The sequence below is a fragment of the Leptonychotes weddellii genome, chromosome 16 (assembly GCF_054177405.1).
Source record: "Leptonychotes weddellii isolate Sample4059 chromosome 16, ASM5417740v2, whole genome shotgun sequence".
NCBI lineage: Eukaryota > Metazoa > Chordata > Mammalia > Carnivora > Phocidae > Leptonychotes > Leptonychotes weddellii.
The window spans coordinates 45,138,679-45,149,425 of NC_138384.1; the positions used below are offsets into that span (position 1 = coordinate 45,138,679).

Consider the following 10,747-nt stretch of genomic DNA (forward strand, 5'->3'; position numbering starts at 1 on the left):
AGAGGCAGAGGGAGAGAGAGAGAGAAAAGATCTCAAGCAGACTCCGTGCTGAGCGCAGAGCCTGACCCACGGCTCGAGCTCCTCGATCTTACAACCCTGAGATCACGACCTGAGCCGAAATCAAGAATCGGATGCTTAACCGACTGAGCCACCCAGGCGCCCCTAGTTTGTATTATATTTTAAGCCACCAAGTTTGTGGTAATTTGTTACAGCAAAAATAGGAAAGTGATACAGATCACCGATATAAGTAACCTTCAAAGTCCTGTTTGTGATCCAACAGTGTGCAAGAAATCCTTTGGTCTAGGCAAGCAACTTTTTTAAATGAAGACTAGAATAGAAAATCGCAGAATGAATCCCACCTAGAAAAAATCAGTATTACCTGGTGAAACTTTTCTTTGAGATGTATGTGTGTGTTTATATCCACATGTGTATGAACTGCCTCGGGAGGTCATGGTCACAAAAACCTGAAAGAACACTGACCTACAAAAGTCACATTGTTGCCAAGGTCAAGGCATTGGAAACCTATGTGGACTCCGCTGCATTACCAACATCCTCTTTTTGCCGATGAAGAAACTAGGGCCCAGAGAGGTAAAGACTTGCCCTCGGTCACACAGCTCTGATCGGCGGGGCCAGGATTCTAATGCAGGCTTTGCTGACTCCAGGAGGTGAACCTTTCCCCTTTAACCACACCAGCCCCCTTTTGGGATGTGTGGGACAGTGCTAAGCAAGAAACACCCATATTCCCTCTAGAGCCTGAACATAACTCTCCGAGGATGCTTTCCATAAGCCCATTTTTCAGACGAGGAAGCTAAGGCTCAAAGCAGTTCCGATACCTGCCCCTAAGTGGGATCCACGGAGTCTGGTCTCAGAACCCACCTGCTTGTCCAGGGCTCTGGTCTGCTCCCGTAGCTCCTTGACCTCGGCCTGTACCTGGAGCCGGCACTTGAGCAGCTGGCCCATGTTCTCCAGCCTCTCACTGTCCCGCAGCCGCTTGACCTGGCTCTGGGCGACGCTGATCTGCACCTTAAGTTTATCTCGCAACCCCTCCAGGCGCTGGATCTCCTCACTGCCCAGGCAGGGAGGGGGAAAGCAAGCCAGCAAGCGGCAGAGCTCAGAATCACTAAAGGCCAGACTCGGGGCCGGCCCTCCCCCCTTGGAGCCAGGAGCCGGACCCCCAGCCCCCCGAAGAGCCCCCTCCCCAGCTCCGGGACCAAGTAGTGGGCTCACAGTTGCTTGTTGATGCGCTGGTGGACTTCCTTGCTGTAAGCCCGCCTCTCCCCCTCCATCACTTTGCATTGCCGCTGTAGTCTGCTCAGCTCCCAATCCACTGAAGGCAGGACCAGCCAAGGGGCTCAGGAGGAACCCAGTAGGCCCCAGCCCCTTCCTCTCCAGGACCTAGGAATTCTGGCTCCCTCAGGGTCCCGCAAACTGCAGCTGAAGTGCAGACGCAGTCCCCGCCAGCCCTCCAGCTCTGTATCTTGGCTCCTATACCCCTTCCAACTCCTGTACCCCAAGCTGACCTCAGGGTTTTTCCCATCACTCCTGCCCCAGGTTTGGGCACACACTTTCCCACTAGAGGGCGCTCCTGGCAGGCCTCCTGCTCCTCAGGGACCTGCCACATACGATCTGGAACTTGGGAAAGGTGAGGATAGGTGCCAAGAACTGGGAACAGCATTCCAACTCCCTCCCCTACTTCAGCCCCCATCACCCAGCAGTCCTCGGTCCCATCCTCCTTCCTCACTCTCAGCTCATCCTCTAGTCTCAGGCTTCCTTCTGTCCTGCCTGGACCATCACCCCAGCCTCCTCCCCAGCCTCTCGGCCTTTCCTTACAGCCTCAGCGGGTCTTTCTACCCTGCCTCTCCCCGGCTCACAGGCCTCCCTTGGAGCTCCAGGGCCCCCAGGACAATGTCCCAGCTCCTCAACCTGGTGTTCAAGGCCCCCAACGATCTGACGCTACCCACCTCTCGAGTCTGGTCCACTAGCTCCCCGCCCCCCACGGCCCAGTGGCTCTCAACCAGAGATTCTGCCCCGCACAAAGAGTTGGCCATGTCTGGAGGCATTTTTGATTGTCACGATGTGGGGATGGGGCAGGGGAAGGTGCTCATGGCATGTAATGGCTAGAGGTCAAGGATGCTGCTAAGCATCCTACAATGCCCAGGGCAGCCCCCATGACTAAGCATGATCTGACCCCAAGTGCCAACAATGTGGAGGCTGAGAAACCCAATTCTAGCCACATGCTGTTCTCTCTGCTGAAACACTCGTCCCTGCCTGCTCCCACTGGGAACTCCTGGGAGGAGTTCCAAGCCCCACTCAAACTACTCCTCCTGCAGGAAGTCTTCCGGGACTGCCCCACTCCCCAGACTTGGCCTATCCCTCCGCCCTGCTCCACCTCCATTCCCACGCATGTGCGTTCCTTGCTAGAGGGCTCTCCTGGAAGGTCTCCCTGTCCTCAGTGTGCTGCAGCACAGTACCTGGAACTTGGGGAACTGAGGAAAAGAATGAGTGAAAAAAGCAAGACTGTATGAATTACCCATTCCTTCCAGGAAGGCCTCGCTTCCATCCTCCGAGCGGGTGCTCCCTGCAGAGTGTCCCAACGGCATCTTGGCCAAAGCGGGAGGGGCTCCTGTAGGGGTGACACAGGACCGCTTTAGACAGCAAGCAGGAGAGGGCCGGAAGGAAGGTGGGGATGAACCGCGAGGGACTAGGAATTGGAAGGTGACCCCAGAATCAGCTCTGGCCTCTCTTTGAGTCTCAAGTCCTCCAATGGGTTGGAGGGGGACACCTCTCAGGCCTCTCTCCACACCCCTCCTGACCTCCGACCTCTCATATTTTCTGTCTTGTGTTTCCACTCGGACTCACGCCTGCGAGGACAGGCCCCCTAGGCTCTCAGTATTTCTGAGGCGTGGCTGTTTGTGGAGGGAGACACGGAGGAGGGGAAAACCCCGGCCTGCTGTGGGGAGCGAGGCCCGGTCCCTACCTGCTGGAGTGCCTGACCTGTCCCAGGTCCTCCAAGCTCACTGTTGTGGCCTGGTTACTGGGGAGATAAAGGGCCAATGAGGCCTGAGGACAGCGGCCGGGGTGGGACCGAGGCCTCCAGCAGGAGCCGTGGGAGGGGAGGCTGGGGAGGAGGGGCCGGGGCAGCCCGAAGACCAGAGGAAACCTCGGCGGCTGGGTACAGACGGATTGGGGGGCCCGGAGCCCTGCGAGGGGCGGGGCTGGGAGAGCTTGCGGGGGCGGAGCTGTGAGCCTTGCGAGGGGCGGGGTGGGAGGGGCCTGTGAGAAGAGGGACTGGGTGTGCCTTGGGGGGCGGGGCTGGCAGGGCCACGAGGGGCGGGGCTTCAGCGCTTGAGAGGGCCGTGAGACCTGTAAGGAGCACGGCACCTGTGGAAGGAGGGGCTGCGGGGACTAGAGAGGGACCCGGCACCAGTATCCGTAAAGGGCGGGGCTGCGGGCCTTGCGAGCGGTGGGGCAATGGGGGGGGGCTGTCGAGGGGAGGGGCACGGGTACCTGCAAACGCCGGAGCATCACGGACCTGCGAGGGGCGTGGTTAGAAGGCCACTGGGCGGGCCTGGTGGGAGGGCGCTGGAAGGAGGTCTGGAAGGCGCTAACGGGGAGCGCGGGGCTGAGGGGCGGGCTGTATGTTTTCGGGAGGGAGAGGCAGGAGCTGAAAGACCCAATGGAGCCAGGGCTGGGAGAGAAACGTCTGGAAGGCTTTGGAGCTAGGCCGAGGTCTTTCGGGACGAGGCCCGAGAGATGTGTGTCTTAAGTTAAGACCACGTTATTTTGAAGATTCATTAGGAAGACCGTGCCGATGCCGCGAGTTGTGAGAGGGAGGAGAGCTCACCGCCAACTCCGGTCCCCGCAGTGACTCACTACGCATGCGCGGCCAACGGCCTCCTGCGAAGCCTCTTGCCTGCTGGGTCCGCGCACTGAGAGGCGGAAGTGGGCGGGGCCGCGAGCTCTTCGTGCCTCCCCCGCCTGGCCACACCCCCTCGCTCCGCAGGGCACGCCTCCTCGGCTGTAGGCTGCTGCCCACGTGGGCCTCCCCGGAGCGGGCGGGCAGTGGGCGCAGCTCCCTGCAGGCTGGGTGTGCCTGAAGCCTGCGGTTTCCTGTGGGAGGAAGCAGCCCGCGGGCGCTCAGCTCGGCTCTTAGCCTTGGAGGCCCAGGAGGGGGAGATCCCGTTACCGCCCTCGGGCTCCCTGATTCTCCCGCTTCCACAGGGTCCTAGCTTGAGGGACCTCCTCCTACGTCCCCCCCCCCCGCTGCATTCCCAGGGTACCCAAATCTGGCGCTGATTCCACTAGGAAGTTGATTTAGAGTCCTAGCCTCCTGTTTGCTACTTCCCCTCATTCACATTTCCATCTCCCTAGCCCCTGGTTTCCAGACTCCTTCCAGGGCCAGGTCTGGTCCCCTTTGCCTACACTCCATGAAAAGCACATGACCCTCCAGCCTCTAATTTTTCCCTCAGTGACCCAGACTTTCTAACTTCCTTGGGGTTCTGAATTCAGACCCCCCAGTCTCTGTCCCCAGGACCCTAATTCTGTACTCCTAACTCTAGCCTCGGGGCCCAGTGGACCCAAGAATTTTCCCCTTCCCCAAATCCTAGAGACCTTGAACTAGAGTCCCCCAATACTAAATCCATTCAGGGCCCCGGTGCTGGTATAACTAGCCCATACTATGTACTGGACACTCTAAGAACTACCCTATGATGTATTTACTATTATTATCCTTATTTTACAGATAAACTGAGGCATAGAGAGGTTATTAGTAACTTGTCCAAAATCACAGCGAATGAGTACAGCAGCTTGGGTTTGAATCCAGTCCATGTGCCTCTGTAGACTGCTGTACTGGTACCCAATTTCTGGGTCTCCTGAGTACCTGCCTAGTCACCAAACTGCCTATCCCTCACCCCTTCAGGGAGCTGAGATGACCAACCACTCTCCTGCCCCCTAGCTCTGGCCCCATCAAGATAATCCCATCGTCCAGTTTCCTTCCCCTGCAAGAACCTAGGATTTCAGTCCTCCAACTTCTCAATTCCATATCAGGACCCCAGACACCTGGTCCCCTGTCCCTCACTTTTTACCAGCACCCAAACCTTCCAAGAGACCCAGGTGTATAGTAATCACATTCCGCTCTGATTCAATAACTCAACAATAAGTAATAATAATAATAGTAATAATAATAGTGAACATTAAGTCCCTGGTACTGCACTTCTGTTTAAAACCCTCCAGTGGCTTCTCACTGCCTGTAGAATAAAATCCCAACTCCTCCCGTAGTCTTCAAGGGCCCTCTTTGATTTCCCTTCCCTACCACTCCCTCCAGCTATTCCAGCCACACTGGTCCTTCTGTGTGCTCTCCAAACAACCTGAGCTTGTTCTTGCCTCCAGCCTCGCATTTCCTCTTCCTCCAGCACTGAAATGACTCCTGTCCTCAGGTCTCAGCTCAGATGTCACCTCCCCACAGAGCCCTTGTCTGATCACCTTGTTTAAAGTAGCTTCCTCCCACACATCTTTATCACCTCCACTCTATTTTATTTCCTACAAAGCACTTAGCGACCCGTCTGAAATTTATCCACTTCATTTGTAGGTTTTCTCTTTATGGTCTGCCTGCCTCTACCAGGAAAGTAAGCTCCATGATAACAGCAGGCGTCTGTTTTCTTTATTATGACCTCCCGTTTCATAATAGATGTTCAATAAATGTTTGATGAAGAAAGGAATGAACGTGTGGCTGCGTTAGTGTAACGCTATTACCTTATTCATTTTTCTAAAGATTTTATTTATTCATATGACAGAGCGAGAGAGCACATAAGCAGGGGGAACAGCAGTGGGAGAGGGAGAAAAGCAGGCTCTCCGCTGAGCAGGGAGCCCGATATGGAGCTCGATCCCAGGATCCTGGGATCGTCTTTATTTATTTATTTATTTGAGAGCGAGAGATAGAGCAGAGCAGGAGGGAGGGGCAGAGAGAGAAGCAGACTCTCCACTGAGCAGGGAGCCCGATGCGGGGCTCGATCCCAGGACCCCGGGATCATGACCGGAGCCGAAGGCAGACGCTTAACCGGCTGAGCCACCCAGGCGCCCCACCTTATTCATTTAGAGTTAAGTATCTGAATTAGGACTACCACTATTAGTATATTGTCAGTATTATCAGTATTACTGTACCCATGTCACAGATGAGGAAAACGAGGCTCAGAGAGTTGAAATAATCAGTTGAGGCAGGAAATAATGGCACTGGCATCAACTTCCGCCCCCTGCCCTCTTCCAGAATTTCACGTGTTCCCATTTTCCATCCCCTGACCCCCACTGTGGGGCCATCTCCGCCCCCCCACCCCAGCTCTCAACCCACTCCACGCAGCAGGAATCTGGCCTGCTCCCCCAGACCCCCGTTCCTCGAAGGATCCAGTTCTAAGCCCCATCAGGGAAAGCAGACATCCGGCCCCGGGACAAGACCCAGTCTGGAGGCCTGAGAATCAGGCCTTCCCTCTCCTCGATGCTTGCCCCACCCTGACTTCCTGGGCTTCAAGGACTTCTCATCTCAACGCTGGGAGGGAGCCCCAGAAGATGCCTGTCTGGGGGCAGTGGGTGGGAGCCCAGAGAATGCCTAGTCCCTCCCTCTGGCACAGATCTCAGCTGGGTGCGGTGGGAGTGGGTATAAAAGGGTCAGTATATATTGAGAGGAGCAGAGAGAAAAACCAGGAGAGAGAGAAGAGAGAGAAAGAAGGAGATATAGGCAGTGAGGACTGGAGAGAGAGGGAAGAAAGGAGAGAGAGAGAAAGAGAGAGTTCCCGATTGGAGGGGAGAAGGAGGGAGAGAGCCAGAGGGGAGAGCGAGGGAGGGAGGGAGGAAGGCGGTGAGAGAGGCGGGGGCCTCGAGAGGGTGAAAGGAGGGAGGAGAAGGGCGGGGCGCGGAGGCCCCAGCAAGGGACGAGACTCCAACTCTGACTTTTTCTGCCGCTCTCGGTAAGTTTCCAGTCCGTTATTCGGACCGGATTTCTTTATTTACTTGGGAGTGCAGCAGTTTGGGAAGGATACCCCCAGGCCTGGAGAGACGCCCCCACTCTCAGACCCCATGGAAATCACTGTAATTTAAGAAGTGATCTCTTAGCACTTGGGGTGGAGATTCGGGAAGGGGTGGGGCCCGGCAAGGATTCGGGGTTCTTAGCAGAGCCCTCCACTGGTAAACTTCCTTTAGTTTTTCCCCATGGCTGTCCACTCCCTCCTGAGGACGCTGAGATCAGGGCTTTGCCAGAGAACACCCCACATCTGGGGGACTACAGGCACCCCCTTTCTGGACACTGAAGCGTCCTGGGAGGCTGGCTCCTTCTTGTCAAGCCTCCCCCTGCCAACCCCAACCTCACACCCCCAGCATGGATCTCGCCCATTTTTCCCACAAGATGTCCAGCAGGCACCAGACTGGCAACAGGGTGGGGTGGGGACCTCGTGGGCAGAGCCAGAGACTGGGGTTTCCCTGGTTCTTGGAGGCAGGGGCATGGGATGAGTCACTGGATGACTCACTGGGTCCCCCTCCTCCCCACCCCAGGAGAGGAGGGGGGTGAATCAAGGATGCCTGTCTCTGGGGGAAGCCCCCAGCTTCTGATGACTCTGGAGGGGTATCAGCTTGAATTTTCATATCCTGGCCCATATGTGCCCAGGACCAGGACTTTGAGGAGACGGGAGGCCACACTGCTAGTCCTCCTCCCTCCTGGACCCAAGAGTCCATCCCTGGCTTGCTCCAACCCCTGGAGAATTCAGGAGTCCGGGCCCCCAGCCTCCTCCCCGCTCAGACTCAGGAGTCACGGCCCCCAGCACTCTTCTCCATCACCCCCAGGAGTCTGGACTCAGCCCCCTTCTCCACCAGGATTGAAGCATCTCACCCACCCCTGTGCCAACCTCTTGAAACAACCACCTCCTGACACCCCCCCGCCCCGCCCCAGCCCAGGCTTCCACCGCAGCCATGTCTCTCCTCCTGCTGATGGTCTCTGCCCTTCACATCCTCATTCTCATCCTGCTTTTTGTGGCCACTTTGGACAAGGTAAGCCTACTCTGGTGGCAGCGGGGCATCTTGTCCTGTAGACTCCTGCCACGCCCCTCTTCTAAAGTCACTCGGGCCCCACCCCTTTTCCCTAGCATCTACCCTTCTGAGTTCTGCCTCCCTCTACCCCGCCCTTTCCCCTGACTGCTCCCACCCCTTCTTACTAAATCCGTGCCTTCCCCAGGTCAATGCCTTCCGGCACCTGACCCTTTTCCTCACCCTTCCCACAATCTCCCTGACGCCGCCCACTTTCCTTTCCTAACCCTGCCTTTGTTTCTTTCTCGGTCCATCCCAGTCCTGGTGGACCCTCCCGGGGAAGGAGTCCCTGAATCTCTGGTATGACTGCACGTGGAACAATGACAACAAAACGTGGGCCTGCAGTAACGTCAGCGAGAATGGTGAGGGGGATAGGGAACCAGTCTGCAAGGGGAGGGGTCACCCCAGGTCTTTTCACAGGACCAAGAACTAGGGAACCCCTCAAAGTTTGAGTGGGCAGGTCTGGGCCCCAATGCTGAGTGAGTGGGGCTGATTATGACCCTCTTATCTGGATGGTAGGGGGCAATATGCTCATGTTCTAGAGAGGATGGACTAAAAGCCCCCCTCCTTTATGATTCAGAAAGAGTGGAGGCCACATGCTATAGGTTTGAGGAATGGGGAGAAAGCTCCCAAGATTCTGAGCAGGTAGGATTATGTTTTCAAAATTCTAAGGAGATGGGACTGGTGTTCGGAATGGATGTCCAGGACCAATTTGTCCAAGTTCCAAGGGGTTGAAGCAGGACCACATTAAGGTTCTAAAGGGGTGGGGCTAAATCCTTCCAAGGTCCTGAAGAAGGTTGGGGGGTTACGGTGCTGTTTCATCTGAGTTATAAAGGATAAGAGCTGTATCCTTCTAAATTTCTAAGTGAAAGAAAATGAAAGATTAAATGCTTTTCCCCTAAGAGTAAAGCAAGAACTTCTGTTCTCACCACTTCCGTTCAGTGTTGTAGTGGAGGTAGCGAATGCAACAGGACAAGAAAAAGAAATAAAAGGTATAAAGAGGGCAGAGGAAAAAGTAAAAATGTCTCTATTCCCAGAGGACATGTTCATGTAGAAAATCCTAAGGAATCTTGAAAATAGCTTCTAGAACTGATAAGGGAATTTAACAACGTTATAGGAATCAAGGTCAATGTAAGTGATACTCCTAAGCATCCAAAGTTGTATGGCTCTAAATGGGGTGGAGGCAGTGAACGATGAGCAAGCCGGTGGAGCTGGAACTCTGGACCTACTGTGACTTCCACCTCTATCTCCTCCTTATTGCAGGCTGGCTGAAGGCGGTTCAGGTCCTCATGGTGCTTTCCCTCATCCTCTGCTGCCTGTCCTTCATCCTGTTCATGTTCCAGCTCTACACCATGCGGCGAGGCGGGCTCTTCTATGCCACTGGCCTCTGCCAGCTTTGTACCAGTGAGCACGGGCCCCGGGGAATTGAAGGGAAGGGAGGGGGACTGTCCGGGTGCTGGGGGCCCCGAGAATGGACATCCAGTCAAAGAAAACAATTATTAACAGCCCAAGGACCACCTGAAGTGCCTCCATAGGCTACTTCTCTGCCTGGGGACTTACAGAGAGTTGTACTTTTCACTGATTCAGTGGTTTGTGGTGTGCGTCTCTGAGTCATGTCGAAGCTGACACTTAGAGCTTCAAGGAGCCGGGGCTGGGAACAGTGCTGTGAGTAAATAATTTAGATCCCAGGGAAGGGGGTGCAGAGATGGTTGGCTAAGTAATACTCCAGGAGAGAACTCTGAATCATAATAGTAGTGATTTTATAATAGCAGCCAGCTTCTGTTTCTGGTGGACCTACTGCGTATCAGACACCTCAGGGTGTTTATATACCTTAAAACTTTTTGACTTCAGGTGCAGAGAACTAAGTTATCATAGTCCTCAGTTTCTGGAATATTCTCTTCTTAGGTTCCTGTAAAGTCCCTCTCGTTTTAATTCATTATTTTCCTGCTTGGCTCGCAGAAAGGCACTAAAAGATATTCCTTGAAGGGATGAGTGGATGGATGGATGAATGGATGGATGGATAGTATCTCCCATTTTATGGATGAGTATCTCCCATTTTATGGATAGATTAACTAAATTGCTCAAGGACAGCATGCGGTAGCTTCCTTCCAGAGCTCTGAGGGAGCGAACCACAACTCCCAGAAGGCAGCGGTGCGGAGCCCTGGCTTTCCCGCGGCTTCTTTGCCCCGTGGGTTGTTGGGAAATGCAGTCTTCTTGCCGGTACTGCGTGACACCTGGTCCCCGTCTCCCCGCAGGCGTGGCGGTGTTTACCGGGGCGCTGATCTACGCCATTCACGCCGAGGAGATCCTGGCGGAACGCCCGCGGGGGGGCAGCTTCGGTTACTGCTTCGCCCTGGCTTGGGTGGCCTTCCCCCTCGCCCTGGCCAGCGGCGTCATCTACATCCACCTGCGGAAGCGGGAGTGAGGGCCCCGCGTCGCCCTGCCGCCTCTGCCGGTGCCCGGCCCCTCCGTCTCAGCCCCAAAGCCCCCGCCCCCGGCCTCCTCCAGAAAATAAGACCGTTTAACCGCCTGCTCCGCCTTTGCCTCCTTCCTTCCTCCTTGCCTCCTCCAGGGACCCAGGCTGCTCGTGCCTGATCTTTCCTGAACCTGGAACAGCCCCTCCAGCAGCAGCCTTCAGAATGTCCAGCTCCAGGCCCCCAGTCCCTTCTAAACCAAGACACAG

The 10,747-nt window shown here is 55.6% G+C and overlaps 2 protein-coding genes across 4 annotated transcripts; one reads left to right on the forward strand and one right to left on the reverse strand.

Annotated features, from left to right (window-relative positions):
• Positions 1 to 277: 277 nt before the first annotated feature.
• Positions 278 to 3,193, reverse strand: ODAD1 (outer dynein arm docking complex subunit 1). Its single transcript, XM_081806157.1, has 4 exons — positions 2,978 to 3,193; positions 2,531 to 2,623; positions 1,228 to 1,327; positions 278 to 1,066 (listed from the first exon to the last, which is right to left on the reverse strand). Exons 2-4 carry the CDS (start codon positions 2,598 to 2,600, stop codon positions 796 to 798), a joined length of 441 nt encoding a protein of 146 aa, XP_081662283.1. The 5' UTR covers positions 2,601 to 2,623; positions 2,978 to 3,193; the 3' UTR covers positions 278 to 795.
• Positions 3,194 to 6,586: 3,393 nt separating this feature from the next.
• Positions 6,587 to 10,594, forward strand: EMP3 (epithelial membrane protein 3 (MAM blood group)). 3 transcript variants are annotated; one of them, XM_031041355.2, is made up of 5 exons: positions 6,587 to 6,956; positions 7,931 to 8,028; positions 8,324 to 8,426; positions 9,328 to 9,468; positions 10,320 to 10,594. In XM_031041355.2, the coding sequence occupies exons 2-5, from the start codon at positions 7,951 to 7,953 to the stop codon at positions 10,487 to 10,489; spliced, it is 492 nt and encodes a 163-aa protein (XP_030897215.1). In that variant the 5' UTR covers positions 6,587 to 6,956; positions 7,931 to 7,950; the 3' UTR covers positions 10,490 to 10,594. The 3 variants fall into 3 exon arrangements, with proteins under 3 accessions (XP_030897215.1, XP_006745438.1, XP_006745439.1); XM_006745375.3 differs by having other exon boundaries at positions 6,589 to 6,956; positions 7,855 to 8,028; XM_006745376.3 differs by having other exon boundaries at positions 6,590 to 6,956; positions 7,825 to 8,028.
• The last annotated feature ends 153 nt before the right edge of the window (positions 10,595 to 10,747 follow it).